We start from the raw sequence: 25,695 nt of genomic DNA on the forward strand, positions 1-25,695 counted from the left end.
AAAAGATGTAAGGAGTAAAAAGTACAGATATTTGTGTAAAAATGCAAGAAGTAAAAGTAAAAAGTTGTTAGAAAAATAAGTGGTGCAGTAAAGTACTGATACCAGAAGAATCTACTTAATCTTACTTACTTCATTACTTCCCATCTCTGGTTTTAACAAATAAAAATACTTGCAGGTTGTGGCTTACAATCCACAGCTTTGTCTAATTGGTCGGAACTGCTCCTTTTTTGAATAATGTTTAGCCAAATCGAGCACTGAACCGAGGGAGATTCTGGAAGCTGCTCTTTGTCAAATGCTAGCTATATATATTTTTATAATTCTCTGAAACATAACTAAAAAAAATTTAATTATTAGCACTTCTCTCTTTGTGTCATGTCCTTTGGAAGCCCAAATACAGAAACAGAACATGCCCTGTGGAAATAGCTGTGTTTGGATGGCATTTTAGCTTTCTCTGCTATAACATTACAGCACCTGTGGCCACTCACCTTTGCTGCGCCTGGTGTATGTGCGTAACCTGAAAGGTTTATGATTTTGTTAACCAGGATGTATTTTTTGTAGTCCCTAAATTTGGTTCACTGTAGGCTTTGCTAAGCTTACACTGTAAAAGCCAATTTCTCCTATGCATTGACCTTTGAGCATCTCAAAAAAGTGTTGATTTGTTTTGACGAAAGTGACAAAACCTAAAGAATTGAATGTTTATATCTTACAAAAGCAAAATTTGTTTTAGAGCACACTAATTTATAGATTGCCTTAAAAAGGATTGTTCACCCAAAAATGAACATTTACTCACCATTTACTTATGTATTCATTCATTATTCTCAAGTGATTATAAACCTTTATGACTTTCTTTCTTCTTCAACACAAAGTTTTTTTTTTTTGAAGAAAGCTGAAAACCTGTAACCATTGACTTTTATAGTAAGGAAAAAATACGATGGATGGATAGAAGTTTCCAGTATTCATCAAAATAACTTGTTACTGTGTGTTGAACAGAAAAAACCCTCAAACCTCAGAGTAAATGATAGACAAATTTTTACTTCCTCATTAAGACTTTAACATAATGATAATAACACCTCAAAAACTCAAATTTTGATTTCACTGGAACTTTAAATGTTGACTCTCATTCTCTCTCACCATCAGGCAGTGTTTGAAGCTGTAAGAAGCTGTCCGGTCATGTCCTTCTCCCGTTTCCTCTCGCTTCTTGCAGAAAAGCAGAGCTCTTTCATGAAGAAACAGGTGCCTTTGCATTGGTTTAAAGCGTGCCATGTCCTTCATGCGTGTGGGGCCTTTCTTGTGGTTGATCCAGACGTTGAAAGACCCCTGCATAAGGACGCGACCCAAATCACTCAGTTCACCCTAGATTCAAAGAACATTTAGAAAAGCAGGTTTAGATATTTCAGAAATATATTTTATTGACTTTATTATATATATATTTTTTTATTTGTTGGTCGCACCTCATAACCGGTAATGGAAATCTGATGCATGGAGTCATTGACGGACTTGAGGAGATCCAACATGGCATTTAGTGCCCCCTGCAGCTCAGATGCATACTGAGAGTTTGAGCTGTGCTTCAGTAGTTCCTGATAAGAGATACAGGAACCATTTAGGACACCATACTAAAAATGAAAATCTTTAGCCATTTTGGTGGTTCGTTTACACAACTTTTTTTGGCGAGCAGCAACTTTTGAAAACAAGTTATGTAGATCAGTTCCTTTATCATCATAAACTAGAAAAATATGATTTTGTGAAAAAGATGTCATAGGCATGTATGCAATGTATTAACGCTGGAAACACTAGAATCGACCCTTCGCTAAGCCCCGCCCTCCTTAGGTACTGTTGCTACGGCTATCACGCTTTCGTGCCGGGCACATCTATTACAGTGTGTATGCACCGGTGTCAGACATTCCCAGGGATATAATTAGTCATTTTTGGCGAACAGGTGATATATCTGAGAAAGCCAGACAAAAAAGGACTGCAGCATGCATTACAGGGGTATATTCAACACATAATAGCAACTGATTAGAAAATAATTTAATTAAAATTTAAGCTAGCTTAGCCTAGCCGCCTCATACGCTAACCATTCAACAGCTTAGTTCATGCAAAGCAGAAAAGGTAAAGTTTAAAAATAATCTAATAATAACTAATCAAACCATGATTTCTCTTTTTTTTAGCCAAAAAGCCTGATAGACTATTGTTGTGCAATGAAATACAGCGTTACTAACCGACGAGGAAACACGCATGGACAGTGCTTCTTCATAATTCACAGAAAGGGCAGGCAGAAAGGGGAAACTGATGGATTTGTGGCAAATATTACAATGTATAGTACCTATTACAGTCAGTATGTTTGTGTGCTCTTTATCCAGTTTCTATTCTAATTTGCGGTTAAGTGAAAGAAATAGCAGAAGTAAACAAATAGATTTTCCCTACTAGCCAATATTAGTGTATGTATATATATATATATATATATATATATATATATATATATATATATATATATATATATATATATATATATATATACACTAATATAGTATATTGATCGCAAGTGCTCAGTTTGTGATCACATCTCGGTTTTGTTCTGTTGATATGTAATTTTCGTAGCTTGAAACAGATGGAAATATGACTGCTATTAGTATGACTACTATGGTGAAGGCTTAAACGGAGCAGTGCTCATGATATCGAGCGGAAAAAAGAAAAAGACAGCTGGGAAACATAACCTACTTTGTATTTTTGTAGGAAACAGTTAGGATCTTTTTAAGGGAGGAGGTGTGTGAATTGTTGCCGTCGGCCTATCACTGAATGTGAATATCGAAAAGAAAACCAACTTAGCTCCGCTCCTTTAGCGCCCCTCACAGAGCTCACAGATCCACGCTGGAATTTCAGGTTTTTGGTTTTGAAAAGGGAAAAAATTCCACCACCTTGTCCAAACTTTAAGGATACCGGGTGTCAGATTTGCACAATTCATATGCACAACGCTTTGGCTTATTTCCCTTGCTCGAAAGCTTGACAGAGCCCCTGCACGTAGCTACGGTTGCTAAGCCACGATTGGTGGGTAGCGCTTTTTCCGGTGTGGCTTAGCGAAGGGTCAATTCTGTAACTACTAGGCTGGCCAATAGGGGTCCTTCAGATCTTTAATATACTGTAAGACTGTGCCGTACTGAATTTTGAACTTTTGTTACTTCATCTTTATATCTGAAGTTTCTATTGAAATTTTTGGATAAAGCTTTAAAAATGTCATCATATTTTATATTACATAAGTCATTACCTTTAAAATAGGATTTTTAAAAATATATAGCCTATAATAGTGTATGAGTTACCAGACTGTCCCCGAAGGTGTGTGTGATCATTTTGTCCAACAAGCAAAGTTTTTTTCACCTTTTTGAAAGACAAGTCTGAAGTAAAGTCATGTTTTTGTTAGCAGAACTTTGCTAGGCAAGAGAGGCACACATATGCAATGGCACGGGAAAAGGTCACTGAAATGCTTGCGGCCAGTTTAATCATTCAAGGTAGAAATACTCAGAATGTATATGTGTTTTGTAATTTTAATAAAAATAACTATGTTTGAACTAATGAGACACAGATTTAGGAAAAGTCAGAGTATAGTAGTGTATTTTAATGAATTGCAATATTAAAAAAGGTCAAAATGACTGTCTCTGCTGAGTGTTAAGTTTATAGGTATGTGTGTTAGTATTTAAAAAAAAATAATAATAAAGTGATATCGCCATGTACTGGCCTGGCATTATACAGTTTGTAGTTGCTTTTGTGGATTTGCATAAAAAGGTATTTCGTTTATATAGTTTCTTTCTGTTGTGCAAATGAACTCTTAGTTTATTCTTATGTTTGCACCTTTAGAAGAAGCTGGTATTTGGTTAAACGTTGAACGGGTTTCAGCAAATATGAGTCCAGTCCCAATTTATGATCCAGTTTCCCTTTACACTCCTGCATAAGAGAAGTAGAAGCAAATTAGCTAAATAACAGTTAAAAAAAGACAAATATTCTGAATGTCCTAAAATAAAAATTCCAACAATCACCATCTATCAGTATGAATATCTGCTTGTCCGATTAGTAATAATGTCAATCAGCTGTTATTGTGTGATAAAAACAAAAATACACACTGTAATACCTGGATGAAGGCTGAATCTGAACACTGCCTCCAGAGGGCGTCTGAGCGAGGCTTGTTCTGGCAGTAGCGCTCATAAACCTGAAAATGTTCCTTCTGCCAAAAATATTATGAGAGGACTTTCAAAGGGTATTAAGTAGTACCCAATAATAATAATGAATGTCGGTTGTGATGCAATGAAAAGAAATGTACTTAAAAATTATGGCAGAAAATATTCAAAAATCCAGCTGGCTCACCCTTTCCAGAAACCTTGCACCCACTCTCTCTGGGGTCTCTAAGCAGCTCTCGAGGTCCTGCAAGAATATCCTGCGCAACAAAGCAAAGTCAGCATGAATGCGTGAATGTGTGCACAAATGTGTGTGTGTGTGTGTGTGTGTGTGTGTGTGTGTGTGTGTGTGTGTGTGTGTATTGGAGGGTTGTGGGCACATTTCTCACCTGCTGTGGAATTTATAGATCTCCGGCAGATTTCCAAACAGATCTTCTTTCTTGTTTCGCAGTACAGATGGCAGTATATTAGAGAGAGCCGGGTTGTCCATTTCTGCTCTGTAACCCTGCCATCCAGTAAAAGAAAAATATGCAAAATTTAAGCCCAAAGTACTCTCGCTATAGTATGCACACAGTGTGAGACATGTCATGTGCACAGAAGCCAAGTGTTTTGAGTTAATTTTGCATTACTTATTTTGTCCACAAACTAGGCCAAAGTATCATAGTTGGAAAAAGAAGCAGAGAACAACAAACTACTGAATACGCCAAAAACAACATCGCTGCTTCCGAAACCGCATACTTCCATACCATCTAGTACACTAAAATCAGTATGCGAGCCGAGTAGTGTGTACGAGTTAGAAACCGAAAATCAATATGCGAGAATTACCCTGATGACCTACTACTTCCGGCGCGATTTTAAAGTGTGCATCAGATAGAAGCTGCACTATCCCATGATGCCCCACGAGAGAATTCGAGAATGGGAATGAAGCGATGCAACTCATGTTGGTGGGTCACATGATCATGACAAAATTTTTAGATATTAGATATTACTATCTGTATTGTTCGTTTTTAGGTTATCTATAAGCTAGTGCGCACCAAAACAGTGACAAAAAATACGTATAGAAAATATAAAGCAGATATAAACATGTAAAGCTTAAAGTTTTTCACTTCCGCCTAAATGGATCAACGGTTTTATTTACGTCACCTCATACTTCAGTTTCTCATCAAATCATGACCAATCAAATGCTCTATAGTATCTGACATGCCCTGCCTTCTTCCCGTCTCCGCCTTCTTCACTAGACTTTTAAGTTGGAAAAGTTCATTTACACAAACACCCCAACAGAAGCCGGGAACCCAAAATAGCCTTGTGGGAACCCAAAAACACAAGCTTTTAAAAACTTTTTGAAATCATTATGTTATGAACATTTATGTTATGTTCATTCTATGCACATGCATCAAACAATTAAAACAACAATAGTGGACTACAGGACATACATGCACAGGTGCTCTACAGATGTTCTGTTGCTTTACAGAGCGACATCTACTGGCCTGGCATGCATAATATAGTGTGTTCTGTCATTTTTGTAACACAAAAATTTTTGCCAACATTGTTGACTTTTAAAAACCATCTGCCTTTAGTGCATTTTTGTAATAATAATAATAATAATTCCTTACATTTATATAGCGCTTTTCTGGGCACTCAAAGCGCTTTACACACAATGGGGGGGATCTCCTCATCCACCACCAGTGTGCAGCATCCACCTGGATGACGTGACGGCAGCCATTTTGCGCCAGACCACACACCACACACCAGCTGATTGGTGGAGAGGAGAAAGCGATGAAGCCAATTGGAATATGGGGATGGTTAGGAGGCCATGATGGACAAAGGCCAGTGGGCAGATTTGGCCTGGATGCCGGGGTTAAACCCCTACTCTTTTCGAAGGACATCCTGGGATTTTTAACGACCACAGAGAGTCGGGACCTCGGTTTAACGTCTCATCCGAAAGACGGCGCTCACTGAGCAGTATAGCGTCCCCGTCACTATACTGGGGCATTAGGACCCACACAGACCGCAGGTTGGGCGCCCCCTGCTGGCCTCACTAACACCACTTCCGGCAGCAACCTAGCTTTCCCATGTGGTCTCCCATCCAGGTACTGACCGGGCGCAGCCCTGCTTAGCTTCAGTGGGCGACCATGTGAGAGTTGCAGAGAGCTAGCTGCCGGCTTTGTAGAAATGTACAGTTAATGGCAAGGGATTTGCATGCAAATTTTGGCAGGAAAGAGAACTCTCTGTAATCAGCAGTACAGCTTTATTGGAACAGCGTTTAATACATGGAGCCAATATTCACTGACACTCTATGCATAACATTGTGGACAATTTAAAAGTGCAATTCTAAAATGGAAAATAATCATTCTGCAAATAGACAGGCCATTGCATCACTACACAGTGAACTATAGCTCTGTGTTGCTACATTTAAAAACATTTTAAAATAACACATTTAACAATGTGTTTTTACTCCAAACTCGCCTTCAAGTGTTTGAAATAAATCATTCTATGAGATAGTTTCATAGTTATGTGTTTATTTGTCACATTGAATCAGTAAAAGCAGTTAAATCTACTGCTCTCATATCTCATCTCTCTTCTTTGCAGCAAATTTGGAGTAGTTTTACTACTGATCACAGAGCTTTGCTTCCCTGACAAGATGTGCATGAGAACCTCAGCTTTACTGAATTTAAATCTCAATTTTATTTTAAATTATTATGCAGCCCTACATCATTGTTTTCTAAATGTACCCTAAATCCGTGGTCCCTAACCCCCAGACCGCGGACTGGTACTAGTACGTGGATGAGTTGGTACTGGGCCTCAAAGGAAACCATGAATTATTTCTGTTTTATTTATTATCTGAGTCTGAACGATCTTTTATTTTGAAAAATGTCAGTATTCTCTCGCTTACATCTCAGTCACTTGAGAACCAAAATTTAACCCACAACCGGCAAAATGGGTAAGAAACAGACATCTTTGGAAAGTTTCTTTGCGAAGGGGAAAAGGCCCAGTGAAGGATCACCAAATTGCCAAGGAATGGATCCGCAAACCATTTGTCAACAAATCGGGTGAATCCTGCATGCCTGTGTAAGAGATCAACTGCTGGAGATTGCAAATGACAGCCGTTCACATACTGCGTCTTTTCCGCGTGAAAGTCCGTTATTTTCAATGAAGGCACGCGCATCTTTAGAAGTCATGCAAGTCAAGTGACAAAAACTGACCAATCAGCTTCAAATGTTGTATGGAATATACAAATTTCGGTAAACTATTTTTAATTTTCTCCATAAATAAAACTTGTATCAGAGATTCAGAAATGTTTTGTCAGCTGTTCATCTCCTGAGAAAATGGTTGATGGTCGCCCAGCAACCAACGAACCCCCGGGCCGCTGTAAAATTGTCAAGTGTTGACCGGTCTACGGTGATAAAAAGGTTGGGGACCACTGCCCTACATCACAGTGCAGAGTAATAACATTTTTATTTTTATATAATAGCAGTCTCTACCAATGGTTCTACAGAAAATGTCAGCAAAACAGAAAAAATGTACATAACTATAAGCTGTGAGTCACTGTATCACTATAAACTACAGTGTGAAAGCAAAGATGGGATTTCAAAATGAGTGCATTTACATGAGGTCATCTACAACATTGCAGATGTTAGGCAAATAGGATGAGAGAAAACAATACACAGGCCAATTACTTCAAGGTCATTTGGTCAAGACATTACCAGCAAAACAGACATCAGCTCCTCCACATAGATTCTCTCCGTCTCAATCAGCTCCTTCATTACACGGCTGCAGAAGCGAAGGATGCGTGGGCAATAACAGAGGAGAGAGGGGAAGAAAGAGATGAGGACAGAAAGGGAAAGAGACTGGTGCAAGACAGACAAAGAAAGGAGGATGAGAAGGATTCCGTGATTCATAAGCACATTTTTGTCAAGATATTGCATAAGTGCTTACCGTTTATGTTGGTCGGGATTCTCGACTCCCTCTGGACCGTAGGACAGACAGCTGCGGTTCTCCTCATAGTCGTGCATCACCTCTATCTACAAGAGCCAGAAATACATTTCTGAAGATGAGCAAGAGAAGCAAGAAGTAGACGCAGTATAATTTTGAGATAAACAAGGACAATAGGTCAAACCTTCTTAGTGTTGGGACCTTTCCGTGAGGCCTTTTTACCAGGCAGAGCAAGATCGAAAGAAAACCTTAAACTGGAGTTCACGTCAAAACCTTCAAAAATAGAAATAAAATATTCAGACAAACGGGGATGTTATGTTTACCATGTGTTTGAAACAGATAAACATACTGTGTTTAGGAGAGAATAGAGGAGATTTGCAGCGCGGGGAGGTCTCAGGCCTCGGAGCGACTAGCTGGATGGGTCTGACCTGAATATCAGCCAGTTTCCTCAAGCAGGCCTGTCTGCTCTGGATCATTCCCTGCACTGTTGATACCTTCTCCGTGACAGACTCTATCTGAGACTAACAAGAAAAGAACAGGAGGTAAACCTAAAATAGACGTTCGATTGATAGAGATTAAGTAAGGATTCACTGTAAAGACTACAGCCTCCAGTGTTTATCACAATAGGGGAGTAAGATCACACATACTATTAATAGCCCCATCTGGGTCACGGCACCACTGTAAATGTTCTTGTTGTACTCAAAGAGGACGGAGTGGGATTTGAACCAGAGTTTTTAGGGGATACACTAACAAGGACAGTAAGCACAGCTGAAGCCAACTGAAGCAAACCTATTGCAAATGAGCATTTACAGCATGGGAAGCAAAGGCACTAAAGACTGCAGCCTCTAATATTAGTTGTCAATGCCTTTTGATAAAAGGGGAGTGAAGTTTACACACACAGATCTTACTGGCTGCCTTCTATTTCACTCACCCCTATACACTTAATCCTGTCCGGGTTATGGCACCAATGTGACCCTTCCAGTTTTACTCCCAGCATTGGGTGTGGGATTCAAACCAATGTTTCCTGCATGGGCTGTGAATGTATTAACAAGTGTTTTAGAAAAGTAAGGTTTGGCCACATTGCATTTACTTTTTGGCCTCTTTTGAGTGAATATTTCTACTAAAATTCCCTTAAATAAATAAAAATGAGGCAAAGTTTGACAAATAGACATGCAAAGTTAATGTGGTTGACACAGCTCAGATAATTCAGTTTAGAAGAATCATTTGAGTTTATATTGAAGATACAACTGATTGCAGGAGTTAATAGAAATATGATCTTCTTTGGCTCTCGGTGAAGGCGGTCACGCTTTTTTCCTCTCCCATATCTCTCCTGGCTGGCTCCTCTTGTCTCGTCTTATTCTATCTCTGGGGCTCTCCTTGCCCTGCTCTCCAAACAAATAAGGAATCATGGATTTGATCAACTGGTCTCTGAATGCAATTGACACCATCTTTTCAATGAGAAGTCTGGGTTCGGGGGAACCTAACTGTCCTGTAAGGACGTTTGCAGCTGGATACATGATGGACGGTTGGGAGAAGTGGCACGTCGTGTGCCTGGCCACTCTGTCCCTGGAGGATATTGAAGATATCTATCTATTCAGAACTTTGACAACAGGGTTTCTGCTGATGGGCTTAGGCGGAGCCCTGGGGTATCGATGATTGATGAAAGTGGTCAGTGTGGCTCAAAACCCCACCAAGCTGGCCGGCTGGGTTGATTTTGGTGAGCAGAGTTGTTACAAATCAGACAGTGCTTATAACTAATTGGAAAAAACCTGGAGACCAGTGATAGAAATTAGAAATCTGCAAAATTGGCAGATATTGATCCAAATTTGAAAACACTTTTCTTCTCTTTCGGCGTACCTGTAACTCTCCTGTCAGACGGCCTCTGCAAGAGACAAACAACTTCTCCAAGAGAACAAGATAACGATACGCTCTGAATTCCCACTCCCTGTTCCAAGAACACCTGTTGAGACTCTACAGGCTTACACACACACGTACTTAGAGCTACAGATAGACAATCACTACCTACCCCCGCATCCCACACCTTTGTGTGCTTTCACCCACCTGTGTGGGTAGGCAGGTCTGTGACCAGCGCCCCCTGGCTGCAGGACCAGATGGCTGCCGACTTCATTGGACTATATCCATATCCCATTCCCATCCCCTGCTGCAATGTTATGTCTATATCTACGTGTTTATGTGCTTGCGCTGGGGCTTTTGTTCCCTGATCTCACACTGCCCTTCTTCAAGGACAGTCCGTGGGGTATTTTTTTCACCTCCCTCTTCCTAAATGTGTCTTATTTCCTCTTTCTAAAAGCTACCTCTTGTTTGACCTGTCTTCCCCTGAAATATGTGATTTTTGTGTATGGTCGGAGGGTCCAATTTTGCAACATGTAAGGGTGTATGTGACAAATATAGGCTTCATCATCATCATAATACTCCAGAGGAGACATGTGCAACTGTAACCTACAGTCTTCGTTCTCATAAGAAAAATTAGAGCGGTAGGAAATTAATATGCTTAGCAATCAATCCTCTGCTTGTCTAACGAAATTAAATGAGACGTTGTGAGATACAGTACCTGCAGCTGTGGTGTGAGTACTGCCTGAAACTCCAGATTGAGGATATCCAGGTTAGAGCGTAGGACTGAGGGTGCCGTCTCCATCAGCGTCTCAATGTCCCGCAGGGCTGCCTGCGCCCCCTCTTTGGACTGAAACTTATCCAGCAGCTGGTTCGCCAGCAGATAAGCCCCCTCATCACACCAACGCACAGTCTGCCCATACACAGAAATGCACAGTCTCTATGTGCTTTGCATAAATCCATATATTACATGATGCATGCATAGGTAATACCTCCTCCAACCGCAAAAGCAGGTCTCGAATGCGTGTGAGAGATGCCCGTTTGGCACGCAGAGCTGTTGTGAGAGTGTCACAGTGATGCCTCAGTTCATTGCAGCGCTGAACTATTAGGGCAAGAGCGTAGTGATGACTGGCTGCCAGCTGGTGCCCATGCAGAATAATAATCTGAGCACGGCCCATTTCATCCTGCAAGAACAACAGAGCGCTCTCAGCTTTTGATCAAACACCAAATTTATGTGTGTGTGTGTGTGGGGGGGGGGGGGGGTGCATCAGTTAAAAGACTATCTATCTTGTTGGTATTGGTTTAACTTCAGTCAGCATTTTTGGTGTGCAGAGCATTTAGACTGAAGTTCAGTCTAGTATTCACTAGTGTTGGGAAAAGTTACTTTTAAATTTAATATATCACAATATAGCATTATTCCTTTTTTAAGTAACTGAATGTAATGGTTACTTTTTAATAAAACTAATGTGTCGTGTTACTTTTTCATTCCCACATCTGGGCTGATCTTATTAAAGGAAAACTATACTGTTTAAAATATTTTCAGTGTGTTCTTTTAATAATAAGAGTTATTATATATACAGTTGAAGGCAGAATTATTATCCCCTGTTTGAATTTTTTTTCTTTTTTAAATATTTCTTAAATAATGTTTAACAGAGCAAGGAAATTTTCACAGTATGTCGGATAATATTATTTCTTCTGGAGAAAGTCTTATTTGTTTTATTTCGGCTTGAATAAAAGAAGTTTTTTTATTTTTTAAAAACCATTTTAGGGTTAAAATTATTAGCCTCTCTAAGCTATATATTTTTTACAATAGTCTACAGAACTAACCATCGTTATACAATAACTTGCCTAATTAACCTAACCTGCCTAGTTAACCTAAATACCCTAGTTAAGCCTTTAAATATTACTTTAAGCTTTATAGAAGTGTCTTGAAAAATATCTAGTCAAATATTATTTACTGTCATCATGGCGAAGATAAAATAAATCTGTTTTTATAATTAGTTATTAAAACTATTATGTTTAGAAATGTGTTGAAAAAAATCTTCTCTCTGTTAAATAGAAATTGGGGGAAAAATAAACAAAGGAGCTAATAATTCAGGGGGGTTGATAAATCTGACTTCAACTGTATATAAATGTGGAATCACATTTGTGCAGTCGGTCTTTCAGCTTTTCTGGACTGCATGAAGGGATACTCAGTCTTTTTCTGTGCAAGTGATATGAGTAGTTACATGTTACCATTTAAGCTATAGAGCTACACTAAGCATCATGTTTACACAACACATCTGAATTTACTCCCAGTTTCTATTAACGCAGGAACAGAAGAGCTGTCAGTCGATATGTGTGAAACAACCTAACTTGCGTTACTTTTTTTAAAAAGTAACCTAAAATTTATCTTGAAAATCAAAAACTAATCCATTATTTTTTTAGTTATTTGAAAAAGTAATTTGATTAAATAACTCAGGTTACTTGTATTGCATTACCCCAACATTGGTATTTACTAGTGAACAAGAGATTGTGAGATATTTTCTACCTCGGCTGTGTTTTCAAGCATCTCGAGGTCTTTGAGCAGCTGCTCCGTCTGAGCCACTGTTGTCCCCACAGATGCGATGGCTTTCTCCTGGATATTGAGCTTCTCCAGAATGGCCTCCATCTATGAGCAGATCAGGGCCACATAATTATTTTTCAATGATGCTTTTGAGTTTAATATTCTGTTCTGCTTTAATACTCTTTTGCAAAAAAGAAATATAGCACTGTTTAATTAGTATTGCTATAATAACAAAATGCAATTGATATAAATCTTTCAATAAAAATAAGTTAAATTTACTGTTAAAAAATGGCAGCAATGTTAAAAATACAATATAAACCATAAAAGAATTGTAAAAAATTACAGTGAATGATCATATTTGATTAATTTAAAGTGTTAATACACCAATGTTTTGAATTACTAATGTCTACACATTGTACCTGCAAAATGCAACCAAAAGCATGTCAGGGATGAGAAAGTCATGACCCATAACCCAATACTCATCACCAGATCTTTGCTATTTCTGCGCAGAATTTTGTAAAAAAAAAAAAAAAATCTGCAGATTTATGTGGAATAATTTTGGGAGTATATATTAACTAAAATCTTCAAACATTCAATAAAATAATACCTTTTTATCTTTTATTTAAGGTTTGCAATGCAAATTCAATTAGATAAACATGTTTAATAAACAAAGTCTCTCATGTAATATCTACTAAAAGACATAAAATTGTACTTCATATAAAGAAAATCATAAACATTTGCATATTAGTTAGAATATTACTGAAATCAATATATAAACTGTATATATATAAACACATATTTACATAAGTAAATAAATAAACAGACTCATTGATGGGCTAAAATATCTGCAGATTTCTGCATGCACAGATTCTGTGGGCCGACTCAGGATGTAACTATTCACTGTGAGTCGTTTGAAAATCGATTCATGTGACAATTCAAATCGATGCAAATGTTGAATGAATCGCAATACATGTTTTGAACAGATTGAGCCATTTTTTTTACAGGCCAAAACTCACTTTACCTGCATATCAGCAGTGAGCAAGAGGTGGAGCGGCAGATTAAAATTACAGCGGAGTTTGTGCAAATATTGCAGAAAGACGTTTACTTACACTAACAGAACAATGAATATGATGCAGCACAGTGAAAAAACAGGTATTAGATTGTTCCTTCTTTACCTTCTTTTTTCAGTTTAGTTTATGATTATTTTACTAATTTGCTTATTATACCATATATTATATATTATAATCAGTATTTGATGGCAGTGGCCAGTCCCCTGGAGCAGAAGGGGCTATTGACCACCTCTGTACACACTGCTCTATGGTTTAGGAAAAGTTTTCTCTCCACACCAGCCACCTCAGTCACCAGTGAAAGAGTTTTTTTTATCAGCAGAGAACATTCTCAGCTTATGCCAGAAAGCATAGATATTCTGATATTTATTTTAAAAAAATATCCCAGCACAGTCACACTTTTAGATTGCTTTTATTAAAGAGCCTTCTTTAATTTGTATTGTTCATTTTTTATTTAAAGTTCATTTTAAATTTGTAATGTAGCTGCACAGTCAAGGTTTTAGTTTGCTTATATTAAAGAGTCTTCTTTAGTTTGTATTAATCACTTGTTTTATTTGCGTTTTGTTTTAAAATTCCAATTTAGTTATTGCAGAAAAGATTTTTGTTTTGTAAAAACAATTTGTCATCTTAGAAATATAAGGTTTTATCTGACATTTTTGTCAAAATTAAGTTTATTGACATATTCTTATTAAATGAAAACTTAGTTACATTATAGGATGTTTTTTATAAGTTGTTTACATTTTAAGACTTTTTATTTAAAAAAACAAAAAACAAATGTACACTCATACTGTTTGCTATGGAATGCAAAAACTTTGAATCTCAATATCTCAAAATCATTCAGAACGCAGATCGAACCTTATAATTCCAAGGTGACGAATTGTGCAGTATTTGAGGAAAAAAAGGGCTCTTTTTCACCTTAAATTTGCCTAAAATATTTTTGTTAAAAAATTGTGACTAAATTGTGAGATTAGTATCATGAATCGTTTTGGATCGTGTTACATCCCTACTACTCAGCATACACTATAAACTTCTAGTGTCACTCAACTACTAAGCACCATCATGGTAGTAACACAGACATGAATAGTAGTGTGAATGCAACAGAATAGAATAGAATAAAATAAAAGTAATGCAATAAATATTATTTATCAACATCAAATGTAACAAACCTCTAATGTAAATAACTCAAGAGAAAAAAAACATAGTAATGTCAACCAAAAGAGCATAAAAAGTGAATTATCAATGCAGGAAATTCTGGAAAAGTAAATTTACAGTTATTATTGTATAAACTATAGTAAGAAAACAGACTGTTAATCAGGTTACAGATTTTTACTGTAGCGTTTTTACAGTCCAAAATGGATCTTTCCACAGCTAATATCTTTGTATTATTCACATAGTGTAATGCATTGTGAAATTTATTTAAATAACTGGGTAAAATGTAAAGTGGGCATACAGATTAAAATGTCAAAGCAGTTTGCATTGGTAAAACTTTTTTTATTCTGTTCATTCTGTTTTGACTTCTCAAACCACATTTAACAGTTACGCGTAGCCAGCACACAACATTTTTCATAGCAAAATATCAGACATAAAAGCAATTGTGTGTCTTAAATGTCAGCATGAATGCTTAGTGATTCAAGACGAAATGTATTATTACCAGGAAAGCAGTGTTTTAAAGAAACCTACTGTTATTTTCACACTTTCAGTTCACAAACACTGGCTCATACCTCATGGAAGCTGAGCTCGTATTGGAGCAGCTGAAGGTATTGCTGGAGCTTGAGGTGGTGCTTCTCAAAAAAGCCATCAAAAGCCATCTCCATGTCCCGTAACTGTGCCACGAGCCTGATAGAAAACAAATAAACATGATTTATTAGTGGAAGATTATTGTGATAAATAGCTGGTTGGATACTCAATCAAATAACGGAGCATAAAAATTAAAAGAGAAATCATATAAAGGCTCCTTAATTGGAGAGTTACTGAGCTTAACCTAAAAGAGCTGATGTTTTATTGAGTATTGCTGAGTGTACAGTACCTCTGCACTCTTTCTTTGTCTTGGCTGATGTCTCTGTCTTCTGCTGCAGCTCCTTCCACTGCTTTTGAAGCCTCAAGATTTGAGAGCAGCTGCCTTCCTTCTCTCATAACCGACCTGATGTCATCCTGTAATAGTTTTCAAAACATATGTCTCTACTTTTGACATGTATATTGGGGTATAAGTCTTTTTTTAAACAAGACTTATTATTTGGTGGTGAGACATTGTGTTGTGGCTTTAATTCACTTTAACTACATGAGCAAGCGTAACTACACTCTCAGAAATAAAGGTATGTGAGCTTTCACAGGGGTGGTATACCTATTCAAAAGGTACACATTTGTACTTTTAGGGTTCATATTGGTACCTCAAAGGTATATATTAGTACCTACAAATTTTAAAAGTAACTCTTTTGTACTTTTTATGTACTGATATGTACCCTTGAGGTATTAATATGGACCTTCAAGGTACAGATTTGTAGGTACCACCTACAGTGACAGCTCGCATACCTTTTTTTTTTAGTAAAAGGTGAAGTAATGTTAATAAATGCTTTAGATTTATTGTATGTTGTCACTTAACAGCAACTAATATAGCTAATTAGGCAACGCAGGTAGTGCTGTCACCTCACAGCAAGAAGGTCGCTGGTTCGAGCCTCGGCTGGGTCAGGTGGCGTTTCTGTGTGGAGTTTGCATGTTCTCCATGCGTTCGCGTGGGTTTCCTCCGGGTGCTCCGGTTTCCCCCACAGTCCAAAGACATGCGGTACAGGTGAATTGGGTAGGCTAAATTGTCCGTAGTGTATGAGTGTGTATAGATGTTTCCCAGAGATGGGTTGCGGCTGGAAGGGCATCCGCTGCATAAAACATATGCTAGATAAGTTGGCGGTTCATTCCGCTGAGGCGACCCCGAATTAATACAGGGAATAAGCCAAAAACAAAACGAATGAATAGCTAACTAATTAATAAAATGTTACAATATGTTTTACAAAAGTCATAACACCAGATTGAATGTCTGAAGTTCAAAATCGAATTTAAAGTTGGGAGTAACCGTTCCAAATGTTAAAAGCTTATATGTTTATAATTTGCATTAAATTTTTTGTTACACAAGTATTAATTTCATTTTCAGTCATATTTTCTTGGGCGGCACGGTGGCTCAATGATTAGGACCGTCACCTCACAACAAGAGAGTCATTTCTGTGTGGAGTTTGCATGTTCTTCCCTATGTACATTTCCTCTGGGTGCTGCAGTTTCCCCCACAGCCCAAAGACATGCGGTATAGGTGAAATGAATAATCTAAATTGACCGTAGTGTATGTGTGTAAATGTGGGAGTGTATGGGTGTTTTCCCATACTGGGTTGCAGCTGGAAGAGCATCCGCTGCATAAAAGATATGCTGGATAAGTTGGTGGTTCATTACGCTGTGGCAACCTTCAATGAATAAAGAGACTAATAAAAGCCGAAGGAAAATTAACGAATTATATATTTACTATTTTCTTCTTCATCATCTTCTTTTTGTTTGTTTCTAATCTGTACAATATTCTTTGTTTGATGTCTTGCATTGGCTCAACATTTTCTTTTTTTCTGTTGTGAAAATCAATCATTGTAATTTATACTAATTTATTTTGAAGTCAAAAAATATACATTGAAAGTCTGGGATTCAAATTTGTATTTAAAGCTGGGAATAAGTTTTTTAAACATTTTTAAAGCGAGAATTGCATTTAGATGTGTATTATTTTAATTGCAAATGTCAAATCCTTTTACATAATATTTATAGTAATATGTAATATATTATGTATAATATAATATTTTTAAATACATGATATCATTTTAATATATATATATATATATATATATATATATATATATATATATATATATATATATATATATATATATATATATAATAGATATCATTATAATGATCAATACTAATTTATTCTATTATATAAAGAACATCTGTTCAGCTTATAATACACATTTGTCCATACCTTCATCTGTCTGTATTTTTCAGTGTGTGATCTGAGTAAGTACTCAATGCCGCTGGCGTCATCCAGCAGCTCAATCTCGGACAGCTCTGTGCCGAAGGTCTGCAGGAGCTGAGCGATTTCCTTCACGGTCACAGCAAAACTCTCTATGGCCTGCAGGTGGCAGCACACACAGACATTATGCATTACTCAGCATTTCCTCCAACTGTAGGTCGAAGCATCCTAAAATGACACTCACATGACATCACAATGAACAGGAAATAAACTGATATCATTAAATAAGAGATTAGATATGTTTGTTTCTCATCTGCATCAAACAGTGAAGCATACAATACAACAGTTTGATTCAATATAATTCCATTATGCAATTTTTTGTTAATTTTTTCCTGCATGAAAACAATATGCTGCTTTACGGTTCGTAGGACAATCCAGTCACTGTGGCATTGCTCCAGACTCCCACCAAACTCAGTGCTCAGTTGGTTTTCATCAATAAAGCGAAGCAGGTCCGACAGAGAGCTCAGCATTATCATCTGAATGAAGCAGAAGAGGAGCAGAGAATTAATTAGGCCTGGTATGTGTAATGAAAAATAATTTCAATAAAATTAAGTATGCATAATGCATTTGATTAGTGAACTAACTATTAAGGCTTATTAATGGCCTAATTATTGTTTAACAAACAATATAAGCTATTTAATGTTTTCCTACATAATCAGGCAGTGACTGGCCTATGATTTAGCTCACATCTAATCACTATAAAGTAATTTTAGTAATTGTAGTAAACATTTTCATATTTATTTTCTCTTACCGGCATCTTGAGAGCAAAGTCGTCCTGACTGAATCTGAATCCGAGGTCTGTTCCAGTTGTCTGCGGGTGAGTTTTGGGTCTCACCACTAGAACCAAGTGCAGATGTCCAGGGAATGACATCTGAAGAAGAGATTTCAGTACTTTAAGCTTGTAGCCAACCACACTCTTTCGGGTTATTTAAATGGTAATAAAACTAAAAATGTTATCATAAAAAAGGGTGGCTGCTTGCATAAGTGTTATAAGCAAACGTTTTTCCAATGAATGATCTTTAACACCACTGGGAACTTGTTCAATGCAATTCTTTAGAGTGAAAAAATCTAATCATTGAAATTTTCTTCACACTAAGAAATAAATGGTTCTTTGTGGAAAATAATACAGTTACAACTGTTAATAACTGATTAATTTTATCTTTGCCATGATGACAGTACATAATATTTTACTACATTTTTTAAGACATTTCTACACAGCTTAAAGTGACATTTAAATGCTTAACTAGGTTAATTATGTTAACTAGGCAGGTTCGAGTAATTAGGCAAGTTATTGTATAACGATGGTTTGTTCTGTAGACTATCAAAAATAAAATTAGCTCAAAGGGGCTAATCATTTTGACCTTAAATGGTTTTTCAAAAATTCTAAACTGCATTTATTCCAGTCGAAATAAAACAAATAAGACTTTCTCCAGAAAAAAAAAATTTCCTTGCTCTGTTAAACATCATTTGGGAAAAATTTTACAGAGGTGGCTAATAATTCTGAGTTCAACTATGCATGTTTATATATTTACAGTATATATATATATATATATATATATATATATATATATATATATATATATATATATACACATAAACATAGTAATAAACATGTTTTCATTATAAAGAAACTTTTGTGTTAAAGGTTTCCAAAAAAACTAAAAATTTTACTCACTATTTATTTACTCACCCTCAATTTTTTTCCAAATAATGAACTCAAAAGAAGATAACTATTCACATCCATGGTAAAGAAACAACTAATATGTGAAGGGTGAGTAAATGATGACAGAATTTTCATTGATTTATTTATTAATGCCAATAAAACCTTTATTTTACGAGTGTCCAAATGTTTACTAAAATGCTGGTTAACACTTTATTTTGATGGTCTCTATTGCACATTTTGTTGACTAAATGCAGCCTTGCAACTACATGCCAATTACTTATCATTTGAGTATTAGTAGACTGTCTGCATAATATCTGCTGGTATACTGCTCCTTTAACAGACATTTAACTGATTATAAGAAACTTTGCAAGTACGTCAACTAACCTAACAGTCTACTTATAATCTGTTAAGAATAAGTTGGCATCTAGATGCAATGTACCTTCAAGTCAACAAAACGTGTTAAAGGGACCATCAAAATAAAGTGAAACCAAATGCTGTTCATGGCATTACTGTAAATCTCGTTTTATCATCCTCGATCCTCCCACTTAATGCCTTCATAGATGTAGAAATGTGGGTCAGACGCCCACCCATATTTCCATAAATGCACATATTAAAATGACGATTAAGTTAGAAATTAAAATCAAATGTATTTTAGCCTTAAAATAGCTAAAAGATTAAACAAACTGCTCTTCTGACACATTTCTTGCTGATTAAAGCATAAAATTTAGTCTTGCTAAGCAACTGCTCTGCACTTTTTTTACTCAAAGCCTTAGAAAAGCTAAATCTATAGAGCAGGCTGGATTTGTTGACTCCGTTCAACTGCTAATGCTGACAAGTAAGTGTAGGCTGTCTGTCTTCACTCTGTCTGATAGACTCATGATAGATGAACTTCACCAGACCCTCATACTTTTTTGCAACAATGGTCGTCATTAGAGGTTAAAACTTATCATACTGCATAACACAAATGCAGAGCCCCCAGAAAGTCTAGTTTATTTATATATCCCGAATGAGCCCAGGTGTGTGTTTCAAAAACCGTAGCGATATCTCACAGCTAATGATCCAAATGTAATCAATAATCATCGCGTTCCTAACAAACAGTTATAATTGCTAACGCACGCGTGATTTAGTTTGCAGTTTCCTATTAATATAAAGCGAACAAGACTCCCACCCGTCGCCCGCAGTCTCGTCAGTCAGTTCTGCAGCACAAACCCGGTCCAAAACAGAGCAGAATCCATCTTACCGCAGCCCTCTGGATCCGGGGCAGTCCCCTGAGTGGATTAGCCTCCGCCATTGTTTCTAATGTGCCGGTTTGGTGGGGATGCAGACCCACTTCTTAGCCTCAGAAGTTCCCTCCCTTCATGACTTTGTCTGCGGGACTGTTAGCAGCAGCGGCGGCGGCGGCAGCAGCTTTGAGCAGCCGCAGAGCAGATGATGCTGCAGTGGCGACGACAGACACCTTGACCGCGCTTATCCGCTCATTACTGTCACAATTATAATACATGCTCTCTCACTTGGAGACCGACGTAAAACACAGGTTTGCAGAATTAATTTCAATCAGACGTGGGCGGGTGGGTTATTTATTGTGTGTTTTAGTTAACGAGGCGCACGAGTTATGAAATCAGCACCATGGACAGAGGTCGAAACGCACTTGGTCATACACCTACACTTACTCAACTCACTCAAAATAAATGCGTAATTCACATTTAGAATATAAGATATTACTATAACGTCTTCAATCATTAATGGATACAGTACTATATATGTCATATTATTGCATTTACTGTATAAATAATACAATTTACAGTATACCATCGTTAAATACATATACACTATTTTTTATTAATTTATCATTTATTAAAACATGCATTGAATATAATGTATGCATTTGTTCATAAATTATATTAAATGCATGCATCATTATACATGCATTAAATATAATACGTGAATTTAAAATAATTTAGAAATTCTTTTTTCTTCTTTTGGACGGGGGGTTGTTTATAAAAGCTTGTAGGCTAGTACTGTATTTAATTCACCTGACACCTGATTAGATTAGTTAATGTAGAAAATATGGCCTAGACATTATATTAGATTCACCCAAACTGAGGACAGGCCAACATAAACTCTGACCTTTGGTAAATGTAAATATTTTGTAAGATCTGGATGGTGTTCAAAACGTTCCTGGCCTGTTCCAGTACTTTTAACGCCAGGCACTGCGATTAAGCTTTGTAATCTTAGTTCTAGACGTTCAGAATGAAGGTAAATCTCCAGAACAAAGATTTAAAAGCTTAACATTCTGTATAACAAAGAGCAAACACAAAATTTCTTTATATTCTGTGTTTAAAAGATGACCACACACCAATATTTTTACTCTACATAAATTATAATCTCTCACTCATCACACAATTTCAGACTGGACATTTTCCGACAAAAAAACATTACAGAAGATTTCAATGAACTCCACTACTAATAACCTTAAAACTACAAACCAACAATGTTATCATAAAAAAAAAGTTTATTAATTTTGCCTTGCCTAGTGTGTTTGAAGACATCAATTAGGATGTAATAACTTTAATATGCCACCATAAAAAGGTAAAATATATAAGTATAGACCAACAGGACCACAACCTTTTCCATTAAACCTGGGTGCGAATTACAGGGGGGGTTCGCGGGAGAATTACTCCCCTAATTAATGCTTGATCCCACCTAAAGGATGTCAAGATGTGTGGGCGGGTCAGCCCTTAAATAGTGAGAAATCGTTTTCCCTGATCAGAATCATTTTTATTGCCAAGTGTGCTTTCACACACAAGGAATTTGTTTTGGCTACAGAAGCTTTTAGTGTATATAAGTGAGAACATGAAAATAAATATGAAAAAAGAAGACAAACATTAAACAGAGATGTCTGTTTTTAATCAAAAAGACATATTAGAAAGTATTGCAGATGTTTATTGCACAGTTGGGGAATATTTAACTGTTCATGAGGTAGAGCTGTATCTTAAATAATAATAATTAAAATAATAGATAAAGCCAATATACATTTCACCACCCTTATAATGGTTCACCAATCAGTCTTTGCCAGAATCATTCAGCAGTCTAACCAAGCAGATCTTTAGCAGCGATGGATAGCGTAACAGGTCACAAGACTTTTTTTTTTTTGTAAATTAGGTGTATGTATTTATACATATTGCCCAGAAGTAATATTAGATGCATAGTTTGAGCTATAGTAACCTCTGAAAAAAAGCAGAGGTTACTGTATGTCAGAATATGTTAAATATCCCTCAAAACACTGAAAACTTAAATATATCTTAGTAATAAATTTGATGTCATTTAAATAAATAGATAAATTTGATTCACCTAAATTGACATCCCTACACATTACATCATTGTATCATTCATTTCAATGTACATTTTGCATCTGACATTAAACCAATATAGTTTACATCATAACCATAAAAATAAAAACTTAAACTTAAGAAGTAATACTTCTGTGTTGGTTTGTTGTTTTTCAGGCAGGGATTGCATGTATCAGCCAGTAGGGTACACTAACTCTTCTTCAATACGTCATTAGTGCATACTTTCATTTAAAAAAAATAACGTCATAACTATTCTAAACCAAATTGACGTTATCCCATTTTATCTTAATCCAAAATTCTAAAATTCAAAATCATTCTATTTTTTTAAAGGATGCCTGTAGAAGCAACAATACACAAAACGCTGAACATTTGAATTTAACGGTCGTTCCCGCTCTAAACGTCCAAATGAAGGCTGAAAGCTTAAAACATGCCAAGAAGATGCTGAGAAGCTTTCAGATCTCCGGGATTCCTGGGCATTTACGAAAGGTCAGGCCTAAGTGCATTGCTCTTTACTTCAGCTGAGTGACATTGGTTTTGTCTTCGAGCTCTTTAATAAAGAGGGAATCCATCCTGCGCACTCAGTACAAACAATCCCATTACGGACAAACTAGGAGTGTAGACAGATTAACAGAGATTAAACTCAGATTCAATCTCTGCCAACTGAGGGTAAACATCAGCAGAACCACACCGGGCATCAGCCACCTGACTAAACAAACGTTACTGTTTTACATGCTGATGAAACAGATGCCATCTAGTGAGCTTGGGCAGCATTGTAAATGTTTGGAATATGTAATTTTCAATCCTTCTCAAAAAATATTTAAAGATAAACGCGAACATTATCAGTATTGAAAACGTTTCTAAGAAAGTTGGATTTTTTTTTGAATATAAATGTTATGTTCTGCTTTTGATAATACAATAAAAATCAATAAAATTGGTGAAAATGTATTTCAGAGGAATTCTAAGCTGTCTTATTATTAGAAACATTTCATAATTCAGATTTTTTTCAAGCATGTAGATAGTCATAAATTATTAGAATGAAGAATCTATTCCGTTTCATTGGATCATTTTTGTATTACTATAATTTTGGATCATTCAATGTTTAAAAATGCTTCAAAGACATCCTGTTTATGATACATACAAGAGGTCAATATACTTTTTCAGAAGTATTTTTAAATGTTTATGGTTTTTAAACAATCCAAAACCAATCATAAATAAATAATTGTTTTCTATATTTACACTACAGCCTTTGACACTTTGTTACCTGAGCTTTACCTCCTTTTCAACAAGCTGACTATTACAGCCACCACTGAGCTCTTCTGTAATTACCTTTGGATTAAATCTGAAATCTTCACACTCTGAACTAAAAATAGTTGGAGGCAAAGATGTTATTGACTTCTTTTTTTTACTTACGCAGTGGAGGCTTTAAACCATATTTGTTTGTACTATTAATAATAATCATTTTCCCAATATAAGAAATATTAGTCTGATAACTTTGACTTGCTGCATTGTTTTAATTAAATCAATGAACTTATCACACTTTGTAGAGAATGCTTAGATGATTCATCCTCTGTCCTAAAAATAACGACATATATTCTTGACTTGATGTTTTGACTCGACTGCAGCTATTTAAGTGAATTCTTAGCACTAAGTGGATTATGCTCAAGCAAGGTCCTTAAGTTGCCAATTCTTGCACCGTTCAAACCCCTGTGATTGGCGAAGAGCTTTTATATAAACATGTGGTTGGACTGCCAGAACCTGATAGGAGGGAACAGATGGGAGGAAAGGCCATCTCAGTGAACACTGACGCTAACAGATTTACCTGCTGTTGGGCAAAGAGGGATTTCATAATAAGCTTACATACACCTTTTGTGCAAGGAAGCACCTCTAATGTGTGGGTGTATAATTACTTTTGCAGTTACCTATTTACAACATATTTTACTTTCAGTATGTGCAAAATACATAATTAAATTAACAGTCAATGATTAACTGTGTTTATATACGTTTGTTTTAATTTATATATAACTATTTACATATTTTTATAGGTGTTCTCTTAAAATGAAACAATATCTATAGTCTATAATTTCAAATAATTCTATAATTTAAAAAATACTAATATTAAATACAATAATTATGACAATCACTCAACACAAAAACCTTTAATGTAAGGAAAGGCTTAAGAAAAGCATCCAGAGGTCAGTGTGTTTCCAAGCCTGTCGGCCATCTGGAGCTGCAGGTCAACTGGTTTATCCGATATATTGTGTTTTGTTTTGGGTTTCCTTACTAAGTTTGCCCATTTTTAGCTGTGTGCAATCTTGTATGTAACAAAATACATAATTAATGATAGAAACGCTGCAGTATATGCACAGTTTATAACAAAGAATTGTGTACATATAATACATTCTAAAAAGGACGTTTGTTGTTTGTTAAAACTACTTATTTAAAATGAGATGAAACAACACAATGCTTGATTTTTTTGGGACAACTTAATTGTTTTTTGTTCAATCCACTTAAATTCATAATAATAATATACAATAAGCTAGTAACTTAATTCCTTCATGTTGTCCCAACACAAATCGGTTATGTGGAACCAAGACTTTTTTACTGTGTATGACACTACTATATTTATGTACAGAACAGGGTGAATGATCTATCTTTAGGCAGTTGTCTTCAAAACCTTATTACTGGCAATTGAAAATACTTCAAGAATGTCCTTACCTGTCCTTTTGAAGGAACATTCAGCTTTCTGTAAAAATAAAAGTCAACATAATGTTTCCACATTAAGCATAGTTTAACCTTATAGTAAATTTGCGGTTATACTAATGGTAATTAATTGACCAAAAAACGTGAATGATTTTGAATATTTGCATCTGAAAGTTTCTATCCATCTATTTTCACTTAATTAGAAATATTTTATGGCCATGTTCACTAAAACAGGATGAAAGACTGCTAGATTATTTTAAAAGACCAAACTTTTGATCTTATGACAGTTGAAGTCAGAATTATTAGCCCCCTTTGATTTTTTTTTTCTTTTTTAAATATTTCCCAAATGATGTTTAACAGAGTAAAGAA

The 25,695-nt window shown here is 36.1% G+C and overlaps 2 protein-coding genes across 15 annotated transcripts in view; one reads left to right on the forward strand and one right to left on the reverse strand.

Annotated features, from left to right (window-relative positions):
- Nucleotides 1–20,660, reverse strand: part of mcf2b (MCF.2 cell line derived transforming sequence b) — a 36,087-nt gene extending 15,427 nt beyond the window's left edge. For 4 of the 9 annotated variants that reach the window (XM_087270861.1, XM_087270858.1, XM_087270862.1 and 1 more), the window contains exons 1-19: nucleotides 20,517–20,660; nucleotides 18,365–18,484; nucleotides 17,973–18,089; nucleotides 17,563–17,712; nucleotides 15,586–15,710; nucleotides 15,281–15,395; nucleotides 12,478–12,597; nucleotides 10,940–11,131; nucleotides 10,669–10,860; nucleotides 8,446–8,617; nucleotides 8,281–8,369; nucleotides 8,100–8,185; nucleotides 7,868–7,934; nucleotides 4,553–4,668; nucleotides 4,354–4,423; nucleotides 4,121–4,213; nucleotides 3,844–3,936; nucleotides 1,452–1,577; nucleotides 1,132–1,353 (exon numbers count right to left, since the gene is read on the reverse strand). In XM_087270861.1, the coding sequence (XP_087126987.1) occupies nucleotides 1,132–1,353; nucleotides 1,452–1,577; nucleotides 3,844–3,936; nucleotides 4,121–4,213; nucleotides 4,354–4,423; nucleotides 4,553–4,668; nucleotides 7,868–7,934; nucleotides 8,100–8,185; nucleotides 8,281–8,369; nucleotides 8,446–8,617; nucleotides 10,669–10,860; nucleotides 10,940–11,131; nucleotides 12,478–12,597; nucleotides 15,281–15,395; nucleotides 15,586–15,710; nucleotides 17,563–17,712; nucleotides 17,973–18,089; nucleotides 18,365–18,484; nucleotides 20,517–20,567 (2,316 nt within the window). In that variant the 5' untranslated portion in view covers nucleotides 20,568–20,660. Of the gene's footprint in view, nucleotides 1–1,131; nucleotides 1,354–1,451; nucleotides 1,578–3,843; nucleotides 3,937–4,120; nucleotides 4,214–4,353; nucleotides 4,424–4,552; nucleotides 4,669–7,867; nucleotides 8,012–8,099; nucleotides 8,186–8,280; nucleotides 8,370–8,445; nucleotides 8,618–9,027; nucleotides 9,130–10,668; nucleotides 10,861–10,939; nucleotides 11,132–12,477; nucleotides 12,598–15,280; nucleotides 15,396–15,585; nucleotides 15,711–17,562; nucleotides 17,713–17,972; nucleotides 18,090–18,364; nucleotides 18,485–20,516 lie in introns of those variants that run through there. The other 5 variants (XR_015501185.1, XR_015501184.1, XR_015501183.1 and 2 more) reach the window with 3 other exon arrangements.
- Nucleotides 1–25,695, forward strand: part of LOC101883296 (solute carrier family 35 member F4) — a 54,084-nt gene that overhangs the window by 4,600 nt on the left and 23,789 nt on the right. For 5 of the 6 annotated variants that reach the window (XM_088651119.1, XM_088651118.1, XM_088651117.1 and 2 more), the window contains 2 exons: nucleotides 17,586–17,718; nucleotides 17,982–18,130. The gene's annotated coding sequence lies outside the window, so the exon portion shown is untranslated. Of the gene's footprint in view, nucleotides 1–17,585; nucleotides 17,719–17,981; nucleotides 18,131–25,695 lie in introns of those variants that run through there. The other variant, XM_088651121.1, reaches the window with a different exon arrangement.

The sequence above is a fragment of the Danio rerio genome, chromosome 10, assembly GCF_052040795.2.
Source record: "Danio rerio strain M-AB ecotype USA chromosome 10, GRCz13ab, whole genome shotgun sequence".
Classification (NCBI taxonomy): Eukaryota; Metazoa; Chordata; class Actinopteri; order Cypriniformes; family Danionidae; genus Danio; species Danio rerio.